The 18,960-nt window shown below is 40.7% G+C and overlaps 2 protein-coding genes across 3 annotated transcripts in view; one reads left to right on the plus strand and one right to left on the minus strand.

Moving 5' to 3' along the window:
* Positions 1-1,037: 1,037 nt before the first annotated feature.
* Positions 1,038-18,960, minus strand: part of pcdh1a (protocadherin 1a) — a 112,746-nt gene continuing 94,823 nt past the window's right edge. For both annotated transcript variants that reach the window (XM_026182570.1, XM_026182569.1), the window contains exon 5: positions 1,038-4,956. In XM_026182570.1, coding sequence (XP_026038355.1) covers positions 4,586-4,956 — 371 coding nt within the window. In that variant the 3' untranslated portion in view covers positions 1,038-4,585. The remainder of the gene's footprint in view (positions 4,957-18,960) is intronic.
* On the plus strand, positions 14,791-17,917 carry LOC113030836 (uncharacterized). Its single transcript, XM_026182571.1, has 2 exons — positions 14,791-16,918; positions 17,084-17,917. The coding sequence occupies exons 1-2, from the start codon at positions 16,589-16,591 to the stop codon at positions 17,750-17,752; spliced, it is 999 nt and encodes a 332-aa protein (XP_026038356.1). The 5' UTR covers positions 14,791-16,588; the 3' UTR covers positions 17,753-17,917.

Genomic DNA, 18,960 nt, shown 5'->3' on the forward strand with positions numbered 1-18,960 from the left:
GTCTACTAAGAATAGCTAGCTGGGAAAAGGCTGACTAGGCTAGCAGCTGTTCTGGGTTTGGATGGCTATCCCCCTGGAGGAGTTGGGAGAAGTTGCTGAAGACTGACATTCATTGGGCGTCTGTCTCCTCCTTTGGTACCTAAAATGCACTGTGTAGTTTGAAGAGTGGATTCAGAGGGTACAGTATTATAGCCTTACAGAGCTGTTGGCATTACTATGAACTATTTGGAGCGTTTCACTGTCTCATCTTTAGGGCAGTCTCTTGTCATCTATATCATCCAACCCCTCTGGTAAATTCAGTAGGATGTGGGCTTTCTGTTTTCAGGTGAAAAAACGCCCCAGAAGAGTAACTAAACAAACAAAACAGGGATTTTTTTGCTGTGCTGTTAGACACAATATTGTGTTTAAACCTTTCTCGATTAAATATGTTACGTTATTGTTGTTACCGCATAATTAACTAATATGTTTCAGATCAGCAGTTGTATTAAAGTAACATACACTGTAGGTACACATAAAGAAAAAGAAAAATAGGATAGTATATTTTTTTTAATATCTATTCTCTCTGACTTCAAGCCATGGCATTTAAATATCTTACAGTCACATGCATATTAAAAACACAGCAGCAACCTTGTTATCCTCGCACTAAATGTGTCGCAACAAGCAATTTGAATGAATGTTCCTTCCTAAGTGCATGACTGGGTCTGTGTACTTCTGGCACATTGTTTTTCTAGTTGAAGTAGTGAACACAGGTCCTGGGACTTTCCTACTTCAACCTCCGGAATGCTTCCCTCTCAACATTCAGAGGCTTCCTGACTGAGAAATAAGCCGCCTGTTCCCGCATGACAAGAATACTAGTTCTTCTTAATGAGCCCAGGTCCTGGAGTGAGATGCATTTTACACAATGTATCTCTAAGGCTGCAAAACCTTTTACAAAAAAGCAAGAAAAACAAACAAACCCCAAACCCTAACATCCAAACACTTGTTTAGCTACCGGAAGTGATGAATAATGACGACAAACAAAGAAAACACTGACAGTGTTCATTTTTCCCTGAAGTGATTTTATTACAAAGTTCATGAGGACTTACAGTATTACAAGAGAATTTGTCAACATGCTGAAACAGAACAAAGCAGAACACAGGATTTAACAAACTGGTAAGATAAGACAATCCACTGTTCACGATAAACATAAAAACTGATTAAGTCCTCAGGAGGTGGGAGCCGGTGAATGACTACAGTGCAGGCATAGAACGGCCACATTCACACTGACTCAGCAAAGGTCAATCCAACCAAGGCAAGATGTGCACATCTCAAGAAAACATGTTACAATTTTTATATGCCATCGGCTTTTCTCAGTACTTTTAGAAAGCTTCACTTGTATGTACATAAAACTGTACAAAAACATGGCATCACAAGCATTTTATCCTATATAAATATACCAACAATTAGGATAACAACTAGATTCTCTCTTGCAAAGACGTATTTTCAAGGCAATTGTCTTTGTTCTAGATGAACAGTGAAAAAATGAAATGTTCAGATAATTTCAGTTCGTTTGGGAGAGGGCCTTCTGAATATGAACCAGCACTGACATTTCAGAAAGTTAAAAATAAAGAAAAAAGAGTAAACAGTATCTACCAATTATCTTTGGAATTCATGCTAAAATCATTGCCTGCCTGACAGCAGGCACAGCGTTGTGGAGATCTATGTACACTACACCACCAACAGACTTCTTTATTTTTTTCACACAACCAGTTTGCTAAGAGTCTTTGATCAGTAAGAAAAAGAAAAAAAAATCTCTTGCCAATTTCAGAACAGTAATTTGTCCATCTGTCCACAGAAATGATCACCATACAATACACACTACAGATAGGCAAAAGATACTCAAGTGAATTCAACATTAAATCAATGTTAAGTACAAATTAAACATTATTCAACATAGTTTCGAGTGTATTTAGGTGCTCCGTGATGTCCTCTTACTTGGATCAAGGAGAACTGTTCTGTGTTTGAGAAAGAAGTAACCACAGTTCATTCAGCATGAGTTCAAAAGAAAGGTCAAACCTGGTGATGTATTGTTCCAGAAGTGAGTAGCAGGAGGTCATTATTGGCTGGAGCAAGAGAGTCCAACTTATCAAGAGAGTGGGAAAAGAAACCCAGGCTTGTTTTTGTTTTGGACTTAAATCAAACTCTCGCCATCCATTCGGATCAGCAACCGACAGTTCTGACACATCTGCTAAAAGCCTATTTATTCCATATATATAGATATTTTTTTTTGTGATCAAAGACACAAATCAAAACATGTATTCCAAATTTACATCGTGACACATAGGCTGGAGCTGAATCTGAATCCAGTCAATGCTTTTAGACAGATCGAGTTTTGACTGAAGCTATGTGACACTGATTTTATCCCTCATTGGTATCTTTCTCACTTGTTATTAATTCCAGGTCAGTGATCTTACCCGCTGTTTTCAGTTCATGAAGCAGCTAGCCACAGCTATGAGAGGGGAGCTCGGGAGAGCCGTGGGGGTTTAATCACAGTGTATCATGGCTGTTGTTTGAATTTTACGTAAGTCGCTAAATGGCTTTGAAAACAGCATAATGTGCTTTCTCCCCCTCAAGGCAGGATAATCGCCCACCTTATTTAATCATGGCCATGTCCAGTAATTTCCATATGTTTTTGCGTTAATTATTCTAAACGTGGCTTTCAATGGCAGCATGATGAGGTAAGTGCTGATAAAAAAATACCCCCTTTAACTGATTGTAGCTCTGTGGGTGGATTTGCATTATCTGGTGGGTGCCGTGTCCTGGGGTATGCTCACACATGCCCCAGCTCAGGACTTATTACTCACCCTAATTAGGAAATGTCCATTCCAGGCTCTTCCGCCCTTATTCAGAGACACAGTCTTACTGTGGAAATACTATACAGAGGTGAAAGGTATCTACAAATCTAATCAAATCAATGTTTAAATCAAAGACAACGACTAGCTCTTCGATGTTGTAAGGCAGGCTAGTGGAGTCATCATTAACACCCAATTACTGACTAATACATGGTGTCCTTCAGACACACAGTATCCTTCAGATTCACTTGGAAAATCTTTGCGAAGATAAATGAAGCCCATGGGCATGCCCTGTTTTTGTTCTCTACTCAATAGCCAGAGGAGGATAAATGCCTAATAACTTATTAAGCATGTTGTCCTCAATACAAGGAAATATATAATTAACAGGCAGTTGCAGCAAAATTGAGCCTTACTCCTACCACTGTCACTGTATTTGCAGGTATTCATTTACTGAAATGAATTACATATTTATTTCAGCTTTTATTGTTGGAATCTTTCATCTCAGACCAACATTGTTAAATCACTCACTTCAGTGTGTATTGAATTCACCTCTGCAGAAGCCTGTGTCCAGTGAGAGCTGACAATTAACATTGAAAATAGCACATACCACCTGTCCAGTTCACATCATATTCACGCTCAATAAGTGCTCTATCTCTCTAGTGTCTCTCAACACTCAAGTGCCCTTTCCTGTAAATAATTCCTTAGGCCTTCATTAGATCAACACAAGTTCTCCTAAGCCGTGAGCGGAAAGCAGTATGAGTTTTAGAAAAAATGGACTGTGAATTACACAGAGAGCCCATCTGATTGTCACAACAGAGAAGAGCTTTCTCAACCGATACACTGGTATACTGTCATCAGCAGAGTAAAAAGCCAATCAGAACGTGTCTCGCGAGTACTCTGCGTTTGGTCATTGTGACTCTGGGGTACTGTGGCCAAGTCAACCGTTTTCATGATGAACGATAGGTCACAGTGCTGCGAGTCAGTGGGACATAATGTCAGTTTAAATGCTGCCACACAGCTCTCTCCACCAAGTGGAAGAGCTCTACAGGGAGCAGAGGTAAAGGCCATTCTACTATGATTAGGGGTCGAAGGGGGTGCGTGTGTGTGATTGTGTGAAGCGGATAAATGCCTTCCACAATATTGAGCTCCACTCCGGGAGATGGTTTTTAATCAAGTTTAAACAGCAGCATAAAGAAAAGCTTAAATATGCTAAAACTCTGAGGCATTTTTTTTCAGCTTATGCCAGACAAAAATATATGTAGAACACACCATTCAAATGTATTTACAGCACTGTACATTAAGATAGACCATTTTATTTGATTGTTAGTCAAAAGTGTTAAGCCTTTTGATATGGCCTGACTGGCTGTCTATTAAATTAGATGTAGCAATGGCACAAGAGCACTGATCACAACTTTCAGTTTCAAGAGATCACTTCACAGAATGGGACTTTGCTAACTACAGTAATGATTAGGTTCAATCTGTGTTTCCTATTCATCTGACTGAATTGTATCCCATCAAGATTTCCAATAAATAAATGAGTGAGTGCATCAATTAACTTTGTGGAGTCACTCATAAATATGCTAATAAATTAATATTTTAAGGAGAAAATGAGAAAAGCAGTGATCGAATGGGTCACAGCCTATATTGTTAACTTCAGATTGGGCATTGGCTTCAATGTGTGGACAGCCTGTTTCTCCTTCTTGAGGGGAGTGTGTATTTTCTTTAATTGTGTATTGATCAGATGAATATGTTCCTCACAGGTAAATTTCTCTTTTTGGAGTGTGAGCAGAAGGAGAGGTGGGTGGAAACTCAGAGGCTACGCTCAGGGGCACCTCCTCTAAGGGGCAGTCCTGATTGGCATCATGACCACTGCTGGAATAGGCACTGCGGGAGGGCGGAAGGCGCGGCCGATGCTCCTCACCACCCAGCCTGGCGTTCCCATTAGCCAGGCGTCCCAGGCTCCCTCTGTCTTGGTAAGGCACGAAGGTGGAGAGTTTCGGGGGGTTCCTGGTCTTGCGTACAGGGGAGGGATGCCCAGGCATCCAGCAGGCGTCTGAATGGCCCAGTTCACTGCACTCGGTTGTGCAGTTTCCAGTCATTGCCACATCAGGGAGGGAGCGGATATCTGTGGGCAGGAGAGAGAAGAAAAGCACCATCAGAGGGAGTTTCACAGCGACAAACACTGGAGCAATTTTCATTTAAAAAAAAGTTGTAAAAAGGCATTTGTGAACAGAAATGGTGTCATTTGAAACACCCCGTGAAACCCACCCCCCTCCTTGAGATCTTTGCAGCTGTTGCTAAGCAGTAAGCAGCAGTTGCTATGTAGCTGTTGCTATGCACTGTGTAATGAGCACTACTGTGTGTGTGTGTGTGTAGCCCACGAGCTGATGTGATACATTCAAGAGACGGCATGCTGTGTCTATGTCATTTAGAAGTATCCAACAGCAGTTTGTCTGCTATGTTTGTAATATATCATCGTGTTGTTAACATGTTCAACAGCAGTGAGTTAATTTCTATTAGTTGTGATTTGCATGCTGCAACTGATGCTCCAAGCAGGTGTCAACATGAAAAAAAAAAATACTACAGGAATGGACATAATGGAACAGCCACACATACTGGGGAAGTACAGTGTTTGGTTACAGAGAGAATAGCTCGATCCCTCTGGGCAAAACCATTGCTGAATGAGTTATTGATTGACAGTACTGAAATGAGTTCCCCTGCCCTTGATTCTCATCAATTTTTTATTCAACTGTTCCTAATTAAATAAATGGGTCCACGACCCAGTGACCTCGTTTCACTGTGGAAGCTGTGAAATCTTCCAAAATAAGTTTGCTTCAGCTAGCTCTCACAACTCACATGTTTCTCTCATGCTTGTAAAAGCGACAAAGGCCCCATTTATTTATTCATCGCTAATGTTCAGGTGCCAGGCAGCAGACTGGTTAAGCAGACCACCTGTTGACAAACTAAACATACAGCCCATATTAAATTTAAATACCACTCAATTTATCTTTGTTATCCCTTCAGACTCAGCCTGAGATGGCCAGATCAATGTCTGAAGAGCAGACAGCTGAGATCTGCGTGTGCGTGCAATGTCGCTGATGTGTAAACTTTTGATTGCCGTGATAAATGCATTACTGCAAATGCCACAATAGTGACCACACCATCGAACGAGACATCCGTCGTGGGAGAGCTGTCTTGTTTTGCGGCTACAGGACGGCGCGCGAATGAGAGCAAATGTTCTTGTTGAGAAAGCAGAAAGTCCGCTGCTGAAAGAAGCTGGTGCATGTGAATGATGTAACCACAAGAGGTGACGTATTAGAGGCAGCGGTTCACAGCTAACAGAGAAAATGCCAGTTTGACTGTAAGCCTGTGAGACACAACATCAGTATTGTGCTCATGACCAGTGGCAAGATAATTATCTCACAAAAATGCCAGATCTCTGAGGCTACGGGAAAAAACACAGAGAAAAAAGCACAGCATCTGGTTCAACGAAAATTCAGTCAATCAAAGGCGAAAGTGGGAAAAGCTTGTGTGCTAAAGATGTTAAAAGCTCTGATGTTTACTAAAAATAAAAGCATGGCATTTAGCTTAATTCATTGTCCCTATTTGTGTCTAAAATATTCATTTCCCCTGGGTAAGCTACATACAATTACCTCTTTGTTTATTAAAATAATAATAATAATGATCGGGCATCTATTGTTGCAGTTAATCTCATTGTTCCTGTAATCCTAAACAGCTAGATGTTTAGGCTATTTAATACTTTCACTTCACAACTGAGCACTGTTCTTACTCATGCTTAATTACATCATTATGCTTAAGTGGCAAATTCCTATATCTGTTTAGTAGGTCAGTGTCAGCGAACTAATATTAATTTCATAAGAATGAACAACACTTTTATGGTTGATTAAGAACAAGGAGCTACAATAAATGAGGGATGCGAGCATGTACACGTTGAGGTGTGTGTGTGTGTGTGTGTGTGTGTGTGTGTGTGTGTTTATTGCCTCATGCAAGATGACTGGAGTTTCATTTTCTCAGTTCCGCTAAGAGCATTGTCTGTATGCATCGCTGCAGCAAAGTGGACTCTTGCTACAAAAAGATGTTCATGGGAAGAGAGCTGGAGAGAGGGTTGAGGAGTCTGTTTCTAAGCGCAGGCACAGTTGTGTAGGAATCTACCCCAAAAGGATTTCACACTTGATTAAAACCTCTCCACAGCTTCCAGGAGGTTTATGCCACACCAAGAGGGCCTCGTGTTAAAATCAGCACAGCTCCACATCTACGAATTACTGTACAGGAAAAAGGAAAGACTTCACTGTACTGGTTTCCGAGAGACTTCACATGCCACAACTGGGCATGTTCCTTATAAATTAGGCATTGCCATTATGTGTCTGCATATAGGACCGCAAACTCCTGAAATTCACAAATGTCCTGTTGGTCTGTTTAATTTATGATTTCTCTTTGAACTCAGTAGAGATAAATGCCATATAGGGGAACACTGAATACTGTGACGTCTTCACTCACTGTCAGGTTGGTTATTGACTTCAGGTCGGCTGTATTTTTTATTTTTTTTACAAAATATAATGTGGAATTATTTAACTAAAAGAAAACATGTAATGTGAAATGATGCCATGCACCACTGACAGGAATTAGAGCACATTCTGAGCCACGCTCATCATCATCAAGGGCCAGAAAATCAGCAGTGACAGCTAAATACACGACTAGCTTGCCAAAGTCTGCCATTTTCTTCCGACGGTGCCAAAGTACATATCACACGTCATTAAGCGAGAACATACAGCAGATACTTTAATGTCAGATATTTTAGTAGGCCATTACCTTGACTGTTAGTGCTTTATCTAAATTTCATATGGTTTTATTTATAATCTAGCTTTGACATACAAGCTGTTCTTAATGCACAATTTAGCGAATAGCAGGGGTATATTCAACTTCAGCTCGCTGTGCTGCTGCATGCTGTCATTAGCACTCTGCAGTGCGTGTCATTCCCAGCCACCCATGTCAGCTCAAAACAGTTTTTAACGTGCAATAATAATGGATTAGTTATTGTGTAGTGATGACAGAATGTTATGATAGTGTGTCTCATTTGTGAAAGCACAAATTTTTACATTTGCTTCTACTGACCTTTCTGTCACACTCAAATCCATTTTCACACACACACACACACAAAATCAATATTGGTAATTATACTTTTGTGTCCGCCTTTTGCTGTGGCCATTAGCCATCTGTAGCTGTACTACAGTCCACTTACAGTGTGGCACAAAACTGTCCACTCTGTGCATCAAAACACACTCCCACGCTTAGCTGAAATGATCATTGTTTGAATATTTGGTGGACACAATGAAGCAAATGGGTCAACCACAGGTTGAAGGAGCAGCCAAAGGCGCAGTGGGAAAATAGGTATTTTCTCACCCACTCAAGCCTGTTTTCTGCTGTACCTATACCTGAAATAAATCTGCTCACAGTCTGGAACAAACCCTTTAGAGTTTATAGTCGTGTATGTCATGGATGGCGAGCCAAGGTGGACAATTGAGAACAGATGGGCAAACCACAGCACTATTATGCCAGTGGCTGAAACAGGCTGACTGGATTTAGAAAGCTTGCGATTTGGTTTTGAAGAGCAGTGACTCAATGACATTGCTTCCTTTCTGCACAGCAGAATCCTTTTCCTCTAGACTCACAGATAGATTGCACCTGTAGCGTTCTCCTTTTATAGTGGGTCAGTCCCATCTGCTTGCTTAAAGCAATATCATGGAAAAGAAAAACAGCAATTTCTACCTTCTCCCAAATTCAGAACCACATCAGCGACTTGCAGTGAACCTTAGCCAAGCTTCTAAAAGCACCTCAGCTGCAGTAGCATAACATGTACTCCACAGTGCAGTTACAGAGTGGGGGTACACACAGAGCTTAACCCCCTGGCTGACAGATACATGTGAGGGGTGGGTTTGCATGCTGCTTGCATCAGGGTGCCAGTGGGAGGTGTTGAGTGTCTGAGGCAGGCTTCCTCATCGTCTGATCCCCTGCCCACGGGTATGGGGGAAGCTGCCTCTTCCTGAGATTTCACACTGCTCCTCTCTGTTTGATTGCAAATGCTGCCTCTCCCCACCGGCTGCTTTCCAGCGTACGCGCCAGACCGCTATGATCGATGGTGAACAAATATGAGAGACCTACAGCTTACGGAGGGATAACAGTGGAAAAAACCCAGCTACAATCATTTGGGAGTGTGCAAGAGATATCAACGGTATATTTGTGGTACCTGCAAACAGTTTATGAGGTAAATGACTACAGAAGTTCCAACAAACAAAAGGAAGAAGAAGAAATATCCCAGATCACAGACGTTAGTGTGTGTGTGTGTGTGTGTGTGTGTGTGGTGGCTATCGGTATAATAACTGGGTGTGAATGCATAGTGTGGCTGTCATCCTCTGGGAAGAAAAACAAGAAACCAGGATTTTGTATTTCTTTAGCTATGACATGTCAAGCCTTGTTATTCAAGTGTTCTCAGTAAGCACAGTAAGCAGAAGCTACCAAAAACATTTTTTTCTCTCCAGAGGAGTACATTTTTAAAGGACTGAAACTTGCTACAAGTGCACAAACATAGTGTTGACATGCACATTTTCCTTGCTCATTGTAATGGAATCCAGAAGAACAAAAACAGAGTTTGTAACCTCAGACGTGCACTTTCACATCTTGCCAGCCTAACTAGAACATGCAGGCTTGTAAGCTTTGTCACCTTAACTACACAGAAACTGATGGGTGAGATAAAGCACGGTAAAGCTCTTTTTGTTATAATACTGTGGCTAAAGATGATGTAGATTTCTTAAAGCATCGTTTTTGTGGAACAACCCCCGCTTTCAAGATCAGTATGTTTTTCTTTCATGAAATGATGCTCTAAAGATGACGATGTTAAGCATAGTTTAGTTTCTGTTAACGAAAAACTTCAGTCTGTTTGAACTCTTAATGGTTGATTGTTTTGGTGGAGACAGGTTCAGCAATTCTCAGTGAAACTGTACAGAACATGATGGCAGGATAAGAATGTGTATTGAGTTTTAAAACGCATGTCAGAACCTCCTTCAAAGACTCTTTAAGATCTGAATTCTCAGCTTGCTGAGCGGGCTGGCCTCTCGCTGACAGAGGCTGATGAGTGGACATGTCGGCCAGCCGCACGTCAGGAAAATATGCTGTAGATGGTTCATTGGGTGATGGTACACCTCCTGTCAGTTCTCTCACCATCCACCATTTTGTCTTAGAGTTCCTGTATTTGAAAACTGCCTTTTGTGTCACTGCGTCTGACAAAGCCTTAGCACCTGCTGACAGATCACGCTATGCACCAGCTCCTCCAATTGAGAAGTTGATATGCGGTGTGATATGTCAACCAATACTAAGGCTTTGTCAAACTGTGACACATACGCAAGGCGTCTTCAGATAAAATAGATTCAAAACACAGGTGATAGGCTGGGAAAGATAGCAATACGCTTTGTTTCGTGAGTGATATAATTGTTTCTCTGTTAGTGCACAAACATGTGTTTGAAAAATGTGTGTGGAGAAAAGCTTCATGCTTCTGCTGACAGTTGTATGTTTGGCTTGCCGGCCAATTACGGACTGGAGATTGGATCCTGAAACTTGACAGCAAAAGTATTGATCTGTAACACCTGGGGCCTGTACTACCGAGTAAGTTCAACATATCATTTCATTATCACGAAACTTAAATTCAAGCTATTGCATTCCTGTAACCAGCAACAAGGTCGCCAGAGACTGGGGAATCTGTTTAATATCAAATATTATTTGCAACTAAGGTCAAATGGATTTTGGAAGAAAGAAATAAAGTTAAAAAAAAGGCTTAATCACCATGTTAACCAATCTCAATAAAGAGCTTGCAGAGAGTGACTCTTTGTAAACTGACTGGGGGCATATTTAGGTTAGGACAAAAGCATGATTATTATACCTTTATCTATGAGACATATTCAAAGGAGTAGCATGATATAGCATCTGAAGCAAATTTTGCCTCGTTGGACGTTGGAGTCTCTCATTTCCCTCCACAGTCCAAAAGCATGACTTAACAGATAATTTTAAGTTGGCTGTGAATGTGGATTTAAACATGAATGGCTATTTGTATCTCTGTGTTATCCCTGTGATAGATTATTTCTTTAAGGTAAGCTAATGTTTCACAACAACTTCTCAGTATTAAAAGGTTGACAGGGATTGTTTAAAAAAAAAAAAAAGGATTCTTGAGAATTTTATTTTATTTTATCATTACAAATAACCTTTGATTTAATCATTGTGCTTCATATGATAACACTAGAGAATAGCCCTAACCTCAGTCCTACTGAAGAGTTGCTGAATATGCTTAAAAAACAGGTCTGTGCCGAATAAATAAATAAATAAATTAACTCTGCCAATTCTGCGAGAAAGAGCGGTCAGATATCCAGCCAGAAGTTTTGCCAGAAGCTTGCTGATGGCTACCACAAGCATCTGACTGAGGTGAAACTTGCTGAGGGACATTCAAACAAATATTAGTGGGGGTGAAAAAAGAAATGAAAAGAATCCTTAAAAGCCCAAACTTAGCATAAAGTTCATGTCCATATATATGTGGATGTATCATGCTTGTTACTCTGCATGTTTTACGCTACTAAAGTAAAACTAATTACCTATATCACTTCACCTAAATCTTTTATTAAGGCAGTCAGCTTGGAAGCTTGGAGACTATAAACAGTATTACTCTGTATGCTGTATTCACTCTCATATTCATTCAGAGAGAGCTTCGGGGACAGAGTTGAATGTGCGCATTGAGTTTGAATCACATTAGTTAGACATCAGTGATCTACTGTAAATCTTGAAATTTGCATATGTTCTTCAGGCCAATGCAGGTATTTTATTAATGCTGTTCATTTAAATCTTTACCGTGGGCTGTGCCACATTTGATGAAGGATGTAATGCTAAGCAGGGAGACACTGATTGTGATTAAAATATACAGTTTCAGAAATATGTTAACTACGATGCTAAACACAGTTAAATACAATATAAAGGGACATGAATTATTTGTCACTGTCAATACAGTCGAAGAACATCTTAAATTAAATAAGAATTAAAATGATTACATACACATTTTAGCTTTGCAGGTTTTTTTGCCAGTGCTTTTTGCAGTCTTATAATATATTTATACTTGCATAATTATATTTAAACCCACTTTGCTTCTTCCGCGCTGTGGTTCTCTTACTCCTGAAATAGGAAACCTCAAATTTCCCATTCAGTTTTCCTTATAATTTAATTAGAAATACTCCTGGAGATGCAGACAAAATCCCTGTGGTGTTGGGTTGTGACTGAATGCTCAATAATCAAGTGTTCTTTTTTTTTCCTTGATACAACTATATAACATTGTGACTGTCATCAGCATATAAAATCTTGATTTCTAGCTAATAATCTGATCAACTGCTATCCTTTGTGCTCCTATGTGTCTGTCTGAAGTCAGTTGCTGGAGCAAATTAATTGATTATTAAAAGGCAAAATGGTGTAATGACTGGTGACAGTGCTGAGGTTGGAAGAGAAGATGAAGCCGAGAAATGTGACCACCAAAAATACCTTTTATGTGAAGTTTACGGTTGGGAAATATTGTCATGATAATTAAGCGGAGCGTTTCATCACCCAAGCCATTCTCTGATTACTGTGTGACATTTACTTCAAGAGTCACTTGTCTATTCCTGTCTCACACCCAAACGTTCTTTCTTCCTCTTGTCTGAATGTCTCTTTCTTAGTCCCTGCCTTTGAAGCTTTCCTTTCCTGCTTTAGGCCCTTTCTATGGCCCCTTTCAGAGTGGCAGCACTTCATGGCCACATACTAGCAGGTAGAAGATGTTTCATTTTGTAAATGCTGAAAAGAAAATCTAAACATTGAGTCCCCGGCCTGTTAGTGTTTGTCGAATTCAAGTTCCAAGAAGCACAATATACTTAATGAATATTAATGTTCTGCTTTTCAAATGACAGCAAAAAAAAAAAAAAGTGGTTGCACTGGAAACATTTTTTCCCTCATCAATAAGAAAATCAAAGCCTTCCTTACATGTGATGTCCATGTCTAATTATCAAAGAGGAATTATTTCCTTCTCAGGATTTTCCCCTGGAGTATATTTCTATGCAGAACTTTGATGCTCACTATCTTTCGCTCATTGATCTTATTGACATGCAACACGGATGTATTCCATAATCCATTTGTTGTTCTTCCTCACCTTTCGATCAAGATGGTATCGCTTTGCTAATTCTGCCTTTGATCTCAGCAGTCTGCAATGTGAGACATGGTTAACTTGGGAGCACTAACATTAGCTGCTAATTAGCCTACACCTGCACAGGGCTTTGAATAAAAAGAATAGAAATGATAAAGTCACACACAGAGACTGTATCCAATCTGAGGTGATATATTTTTAGTAGGTTACAGAACCTCGCCTACGGCATGTTCCGTGATGACTTTTAACACCTAATCTTAATTCATATCCTTTAACCAGAAACCAATGTGGCAGACTTGGATTTATAGCAGAGTATCTTTTCATCTACATGTACTGAAGGCCATGTATTGATGCGATATAAAGCTATTATGAAAAACTTTAAATAAAACATTAACAGGAGGTACATAATTTCCACCACCAGTATGGACAAACATTGACATAATCTCACAAAATCCGATCTTTAGAATCGCGTAAGCCGCCCATGTGGCAGATAAATAATGACCCAGGAGAGGCAAAGCTTTATTCGACTATTTACTGTAGATAGTGTTGCTGCATGACTGACAATTCTCTGGAAAGTCAGCATACTAACGCAGTGAGATGGAAAGCTCTGTTACCACAATGCTCTCAACAATACAGCTATGTGTTTGGAGCAGGACAATTCAAATTTGTAGCACAGCGGAATATGAAAATTGCCTTTTGTGTAGCAGAAATTCTACAGGAAAAGAACAGCGGCAATCTCCCAGTGCTTCTCCACCCATTTATCCTCTTTTTTTTTTTTGACAAGGCTTTGATTAGGGAAAGGGGAAAAATAACACATGGAATCAAAAACATGATTGAATATGTAATTATTAAAGGAAAATGAAAATTTCAGTTTTTAAATATGCACGAAGACGGCAGGGGGTCATCAAGCTTTTAACACCAGCTTGATTCGGCCCTCTCCTGTTGTTCTGATCTGTTGCGTTTAGCTGCTACTGTTTGACTTTTATGAAGCTTTTGTTTGGTGAAGAATAGTCAACTTTGATGTTTTTTTGACATTACTGAAGTAATCATCTAATAAAATAACAAAATGAACTTAATATTTTCTCAGTGGAGAATCAGGAGTAGTTGTAATGTGGCCTGTCTGGGAGACTGAGTATTTTGGTTACTAGAATGAGGACCACACCTTCACTTAAGTAACATCTAATATATTAAAGGCACTTTTAAAGGAGCACCATAAATGTTTTATCAGCTTAAAATGTCATAAATGGCCAGGACATATACTTCATTATGAGATAATAAAATGAAAATTTAATGCACTGATGGGCAAATTGGGTCATGTACACAGCAGTCGTCTGGGTCTGTCTGTGACCCTGGGTGTGCATGGCATGCAGTCCCTGTTTGGCTAAAACATGTCTTTTTTTTTTTTTTTTTAGTGTTACATTTTAACTACCATGTAATTATGCTTAGTGGGAGGCAATCAAGTGCCATGGTAATAAAAATAACTAAGTGGTAAATCAATACCTGAAGGAAAAAAGCAAATACCAAAGGCACAACAAGAGTAAACATCTGAAGATTTTTCTTTTCATTAAAGTGTCTTCTCTCGCCATCTGTTTTCTCAGGGCCTGTGGCGGCTGTATGTTTGATGGGTACCTCATCTCCAGGCTAGATACTGTTTCAGTAGACAGCTCATCAAGATGAGTGACAAGTGTTGGGGCCTTGCACATGGCATGACCATCCAAGAGGAAGTTACCCAAAGGGAAATTGAAAAAAAAAAAAAGGAAAGAAAAAGATATAATTTCTAAAGTTAAAAGAGGTTGCATGAAAACCAACAGTACATGTCTCTGTTCCAGCTCTGTAGTTGGGAACTAGAAAATATCAGTCACGATTAAACAGCAGAGTCAATACACGCTCTAATTAAACCGAAGATCTAACAGGAATCCATGGTGAGACCGAGCTGCGTAGTCATGCAATATTCTGTCAGAATTACTTTGCCTTGAAACAAGGACTATTTAGGGATAGTCCACTATATAATGTAGCTTTAAACAGAGTTTTGAAAGATCCAAAGAATTTAAGAATTGATTAAATAATCAGTGAGGTGCAACATGGATCAAAAACACGGGCAGGGCCCTGGAAATATCCTGATGATTTAGTTCAGTATGGAAGTAAAATGTCAGTGATGTCACCTTAAATGCACAACTGTATTATATTTGGCCATGAGGGTAAGCAAGACTAATTCAGGTCATTTTATTTAGCTCGAGGCATGTATGCTATTGACTGCCTGATATACCATGTTAACATAAAACTGCAAATTAAGAATTGATTCTTCCACCAGAGGAAAAAGCGAGAGAGATTAAAAAAAACGCACGGTTCCTTTTCATTCTGTGTTCAGAGGACAGTTTCAGTTTCACTGGATGCAGGCCTCATTGAGTTTGTATGGTCCCCGAACTGTAGTGAATTCTGCGATATCTGTAAGAAAGCCTTACAGTTTTTCTCAGTCGCTTTGGTGCATTTCTCACAACAGAATTAAACATTGCACAACAGTTAGTTCAACCACCACAACATGTAGTCGTTTTGGCACAACCCTGTGGCGGTTTCACGTTCACTGCGTCCAAAGGCAAATGCCTTTGGACATGAAGCAGTTGAGTGAGTACAAATATCTAAAGAATGGTCACGTTTGACTTCCTATTCATCACTATCTCCTTTCTTTCATCATGAATGTCACAATTATTCATACTTGTACCGGCTGAATAGTCATTGTCCTTACAACTAATAGTCTTCATTGCATTGCTTGTGTCAGTGCACTCAAAATTGCTGAACAGCTTGTCAAACGATTCATACACCCATTTTGAAAACCCTATTTTGGAGGAGTTCCCATGAAAATCTCCATAAACTACATGTCTCAGGTGAACCTTATCTCACACTAATGAAAATTGGTGTGTGTCACTCCTACTTGCAACCAATGAAAAGCCTCTCCTACCCAGTCACAGGTGAACCGCGGCACAGCATCCCCCACTCCACAAGTACATATATACTGTAATGTAAACCAACAGACAGGATTGGCATGAGGTGCATACTGAATCTACAAAACAGCAGAACATGGAACGTCAGCCTCGTGGAAGAGGAGTGAGGATCGGTGGAGGACGAGGACAAAACCGGGTGAGAAGAGGCCAACCACATAGACACGTTCCTGACGAAATCAGGGCAACACTTGTGGATCATGTGATAAACCATGGCCTCACAATGGCCGAGGCTGGTCGAAGGGTGCAGCCAAATGTTGGGAGAACTACTGTAAGTTCTATCATCCAGACATTTCGTCGGGAAAACAGGTGAGCACACCGTAATCTAGTTACAGTATGCAGCACAAACTAATTTGCTCTGCACTTTCATAGTCATACAGGAGACTTGCATTAGGACATGACCTTACAGATCCTTACACATAGACGTACTGTAACTGAAGCGCAGACTTGGCCCAGGTGTGGCATAGTGTGCTGTGGTACAATACAGTAATGCTGTAAAGAAAGGAGTTTTGAATGATAGTCCTGTGACAATCACTGTAAGCATGTTTGCGCTTACATGTGTGTGTTTTCCCATCTGCATCTCAAAAAGGACTGCCAGACAACCTAGAGGAGGTGGAAGAGGTCCACTTATGACTCCGCAGCAAGAGGAAAGAATTTGTGCAATGGTGGCTGCAAACAACGCTTTGAGACTGAGAGAAATACAAAGAACTGTCGTAAACGATGACACCATCTTCGGAAATATTCAGTCAATATCAATTTCCACCATAGACAGAGTCCTCAGACGGAATGAAATGTCCATGAAGCAATTGTACAGAGTGCCATTTGAACGGAACAGTGATCGAGTGAAGGAGCTCCGTCACCAGTATGTACAGGTAACACATGTTCGCATATGTACCTCTGTTCACTGTAACAGTTTAGGCCATGTACTCAACCTACATTTATGCATGTTACTGTAATCCTATGTACAATTCCAACTGTACAATCTGTTCTGCCAAATGCACCATTACAGACCTGTCTGATTCTCATCCTTTGTAAAGCATATCCTGGAGTTGGAGGCCAGGGAACCCCTGCACATGTTTGTATATCTTGACGAAGCGGGATTCAATCTCGCAAAAGGCAGACGGCGTGGACGGAATCACATTGGAGAAAGAGCCACCATTGATGTCCCAGGCCAACGAGGAGGGAATATTACAATGTGTGCCGCAATCTCAGAGAATGGTGTTCACACCCATATTCCTCGTATTGGTGCATACAATTCACAACACCTGTTGGCTTTTCTGGATGCTCTTCATAGGGACCTGATCCCACAAAATGGAAGGGATGATCCTGGTGACAATCGGACAATGTATGTAGTGGTTTGGGATAATGTAAGCTTCCATCACTCTGCTGTAGTCAGGCAGTGGTTTGCAGCACACGACAGGATGCTTATGGAGTTTCTTCCTCCTTACAGTCCATTCCTGAATCCAATTGAGGAGTTTTTCTCTTCTTGGAGGTGGAAGGTATATGACAGGCATCCACATACCCAAATGACCCTGCTAGCAGCTATGGATGCAGCTTGTGATGACATCACAGCAGAGTCCTGCAGAGGGTGGATTCGACACTCCAGAAGATACTTTCCCCGATGCATCGATAGAGCTGACATACGCTGTGATGTTGATGCAAATATGTGGGCAGACAGACGGGAGCGTCTAGATATCAATGATTGATATGCAGCAGTGTCTGTTTTTCAGTTTGTTTTTTTTGAGTCGTAACTACTGCAGTGAGGTTTACTGTCTAGGTGAGTTTGTTTGCTGTAAAATGTTTGATTTACTGTATTTCCCCAGTTTGCACAATGCTGTGAACAGTTTCAATTAAATATTATCAAGAGTGCATATGGAGTGTCTTGATTGTCCTTTACAATTTATGGTTTTCAACATGCCATGCATGCGGTCCGGACTTGACATGTCATTGGGAAGCACCTACAAAGACATCCGTCACAATGGGAACATGTTCAGACCATGTGATTTTGTGACCAAAGGTGCTGGTCTAATGACTTGTAATTGTGACAGCCCTGACACTTTGTTTGGTATCAGTACTTGCTTTTGATGAATGTATTGTCTGTTTTGCTCAAGGGATTTGTTGTTGATGCATTGACAACTTATTTTGGACACCTGACTTTTCTTTTTGATGGAGTGACTCACTTTTGCAAGTTATCCACCATGTTTTGCAGTTTGCACTAATTGTTTTGAGAAGTGCCTTAGTAGTGGTGGAGAGTTCAATTCTGTTGTGAGAAATGCACCAAAGCGACTGAGAAAAACTGTAAAGCGAGAGCGACTCTGTCCCTGTGAGACTCACTGGAAATAAGGAAATGCATGTCAGACCCATACAGTACAATTCCAGTCCCTCAAGTGCCATCCATCATTGAAGGGCAGAACACTAGTTAGAGGGAGGTTCAGCGGCTCTCAGTCCCCATCACAATATGATGGAAAGATGACCCCCGGGCTTACTCTGATGCCGGCCTGAGCTGCCCAACCAACTGAGGTTGAAGTGGAACTGGCCCCTAGCCAGCCTCTCCTCCCCCCCGATGCATAGCACTCTACCTGCTCTATGAATCACATAGACTGGGTAAGACCCAGTGAGAGCAACAGCGCTCTACCACCACTTTCTATTTCTGCCTCCATAACGATCCCTGAAGTTTCAAGTCAAGATCCCCTGGTTCTGCCGGTGGACACTCAGCTGAAAAGAAGCCACGAGCGACGCCAAGCTAATTAAGAAAACTTTCTTTATGTGCGTTTATAAACTTGTAGTTTTAAGCACAAATTTACACACACATCACCACCTCCAAACCTGCTGCTTCAGCACTCTGTTGCCCAGACTCACTGGCACGGCAAGAGCAGGCAGTGTGCTATCCAATTTTTGCCTAAGTATAGGGAGT

This window comes from Astatotilapia calliptera, chromosome 10, assembly GCF_900246225.1.
Source record: "Astatotilapia calliptera chromosome 10, fAstCal1.2, whole genome shotgun sequence".
In the NCBI taxonomy this organism is placed as follows: Eukaryota; Metazoa; Chordata; class Actinopteri; order Cichliformes; family Cichlidae; genus Astatotilapia; species Astatotilapia calliptera.

Excerpts from the sequence above, each read along its gene's own strand:
- LOC113030836 (XM_026182571.1), top strand. The coding sequence starts at position 16,589 with ATGTTTGCGCTTACATGTGTGTGTTTTCCCATCTGCATCTCAAAAAGG. Across the intron at positions 16,919-17,083 it reads TCCGTCACCAGTATGTACAG|CATATCCTGGAGTTGGAGGC; the intron begins GTAACACATGTT and ends TCCTTTGTAAAG.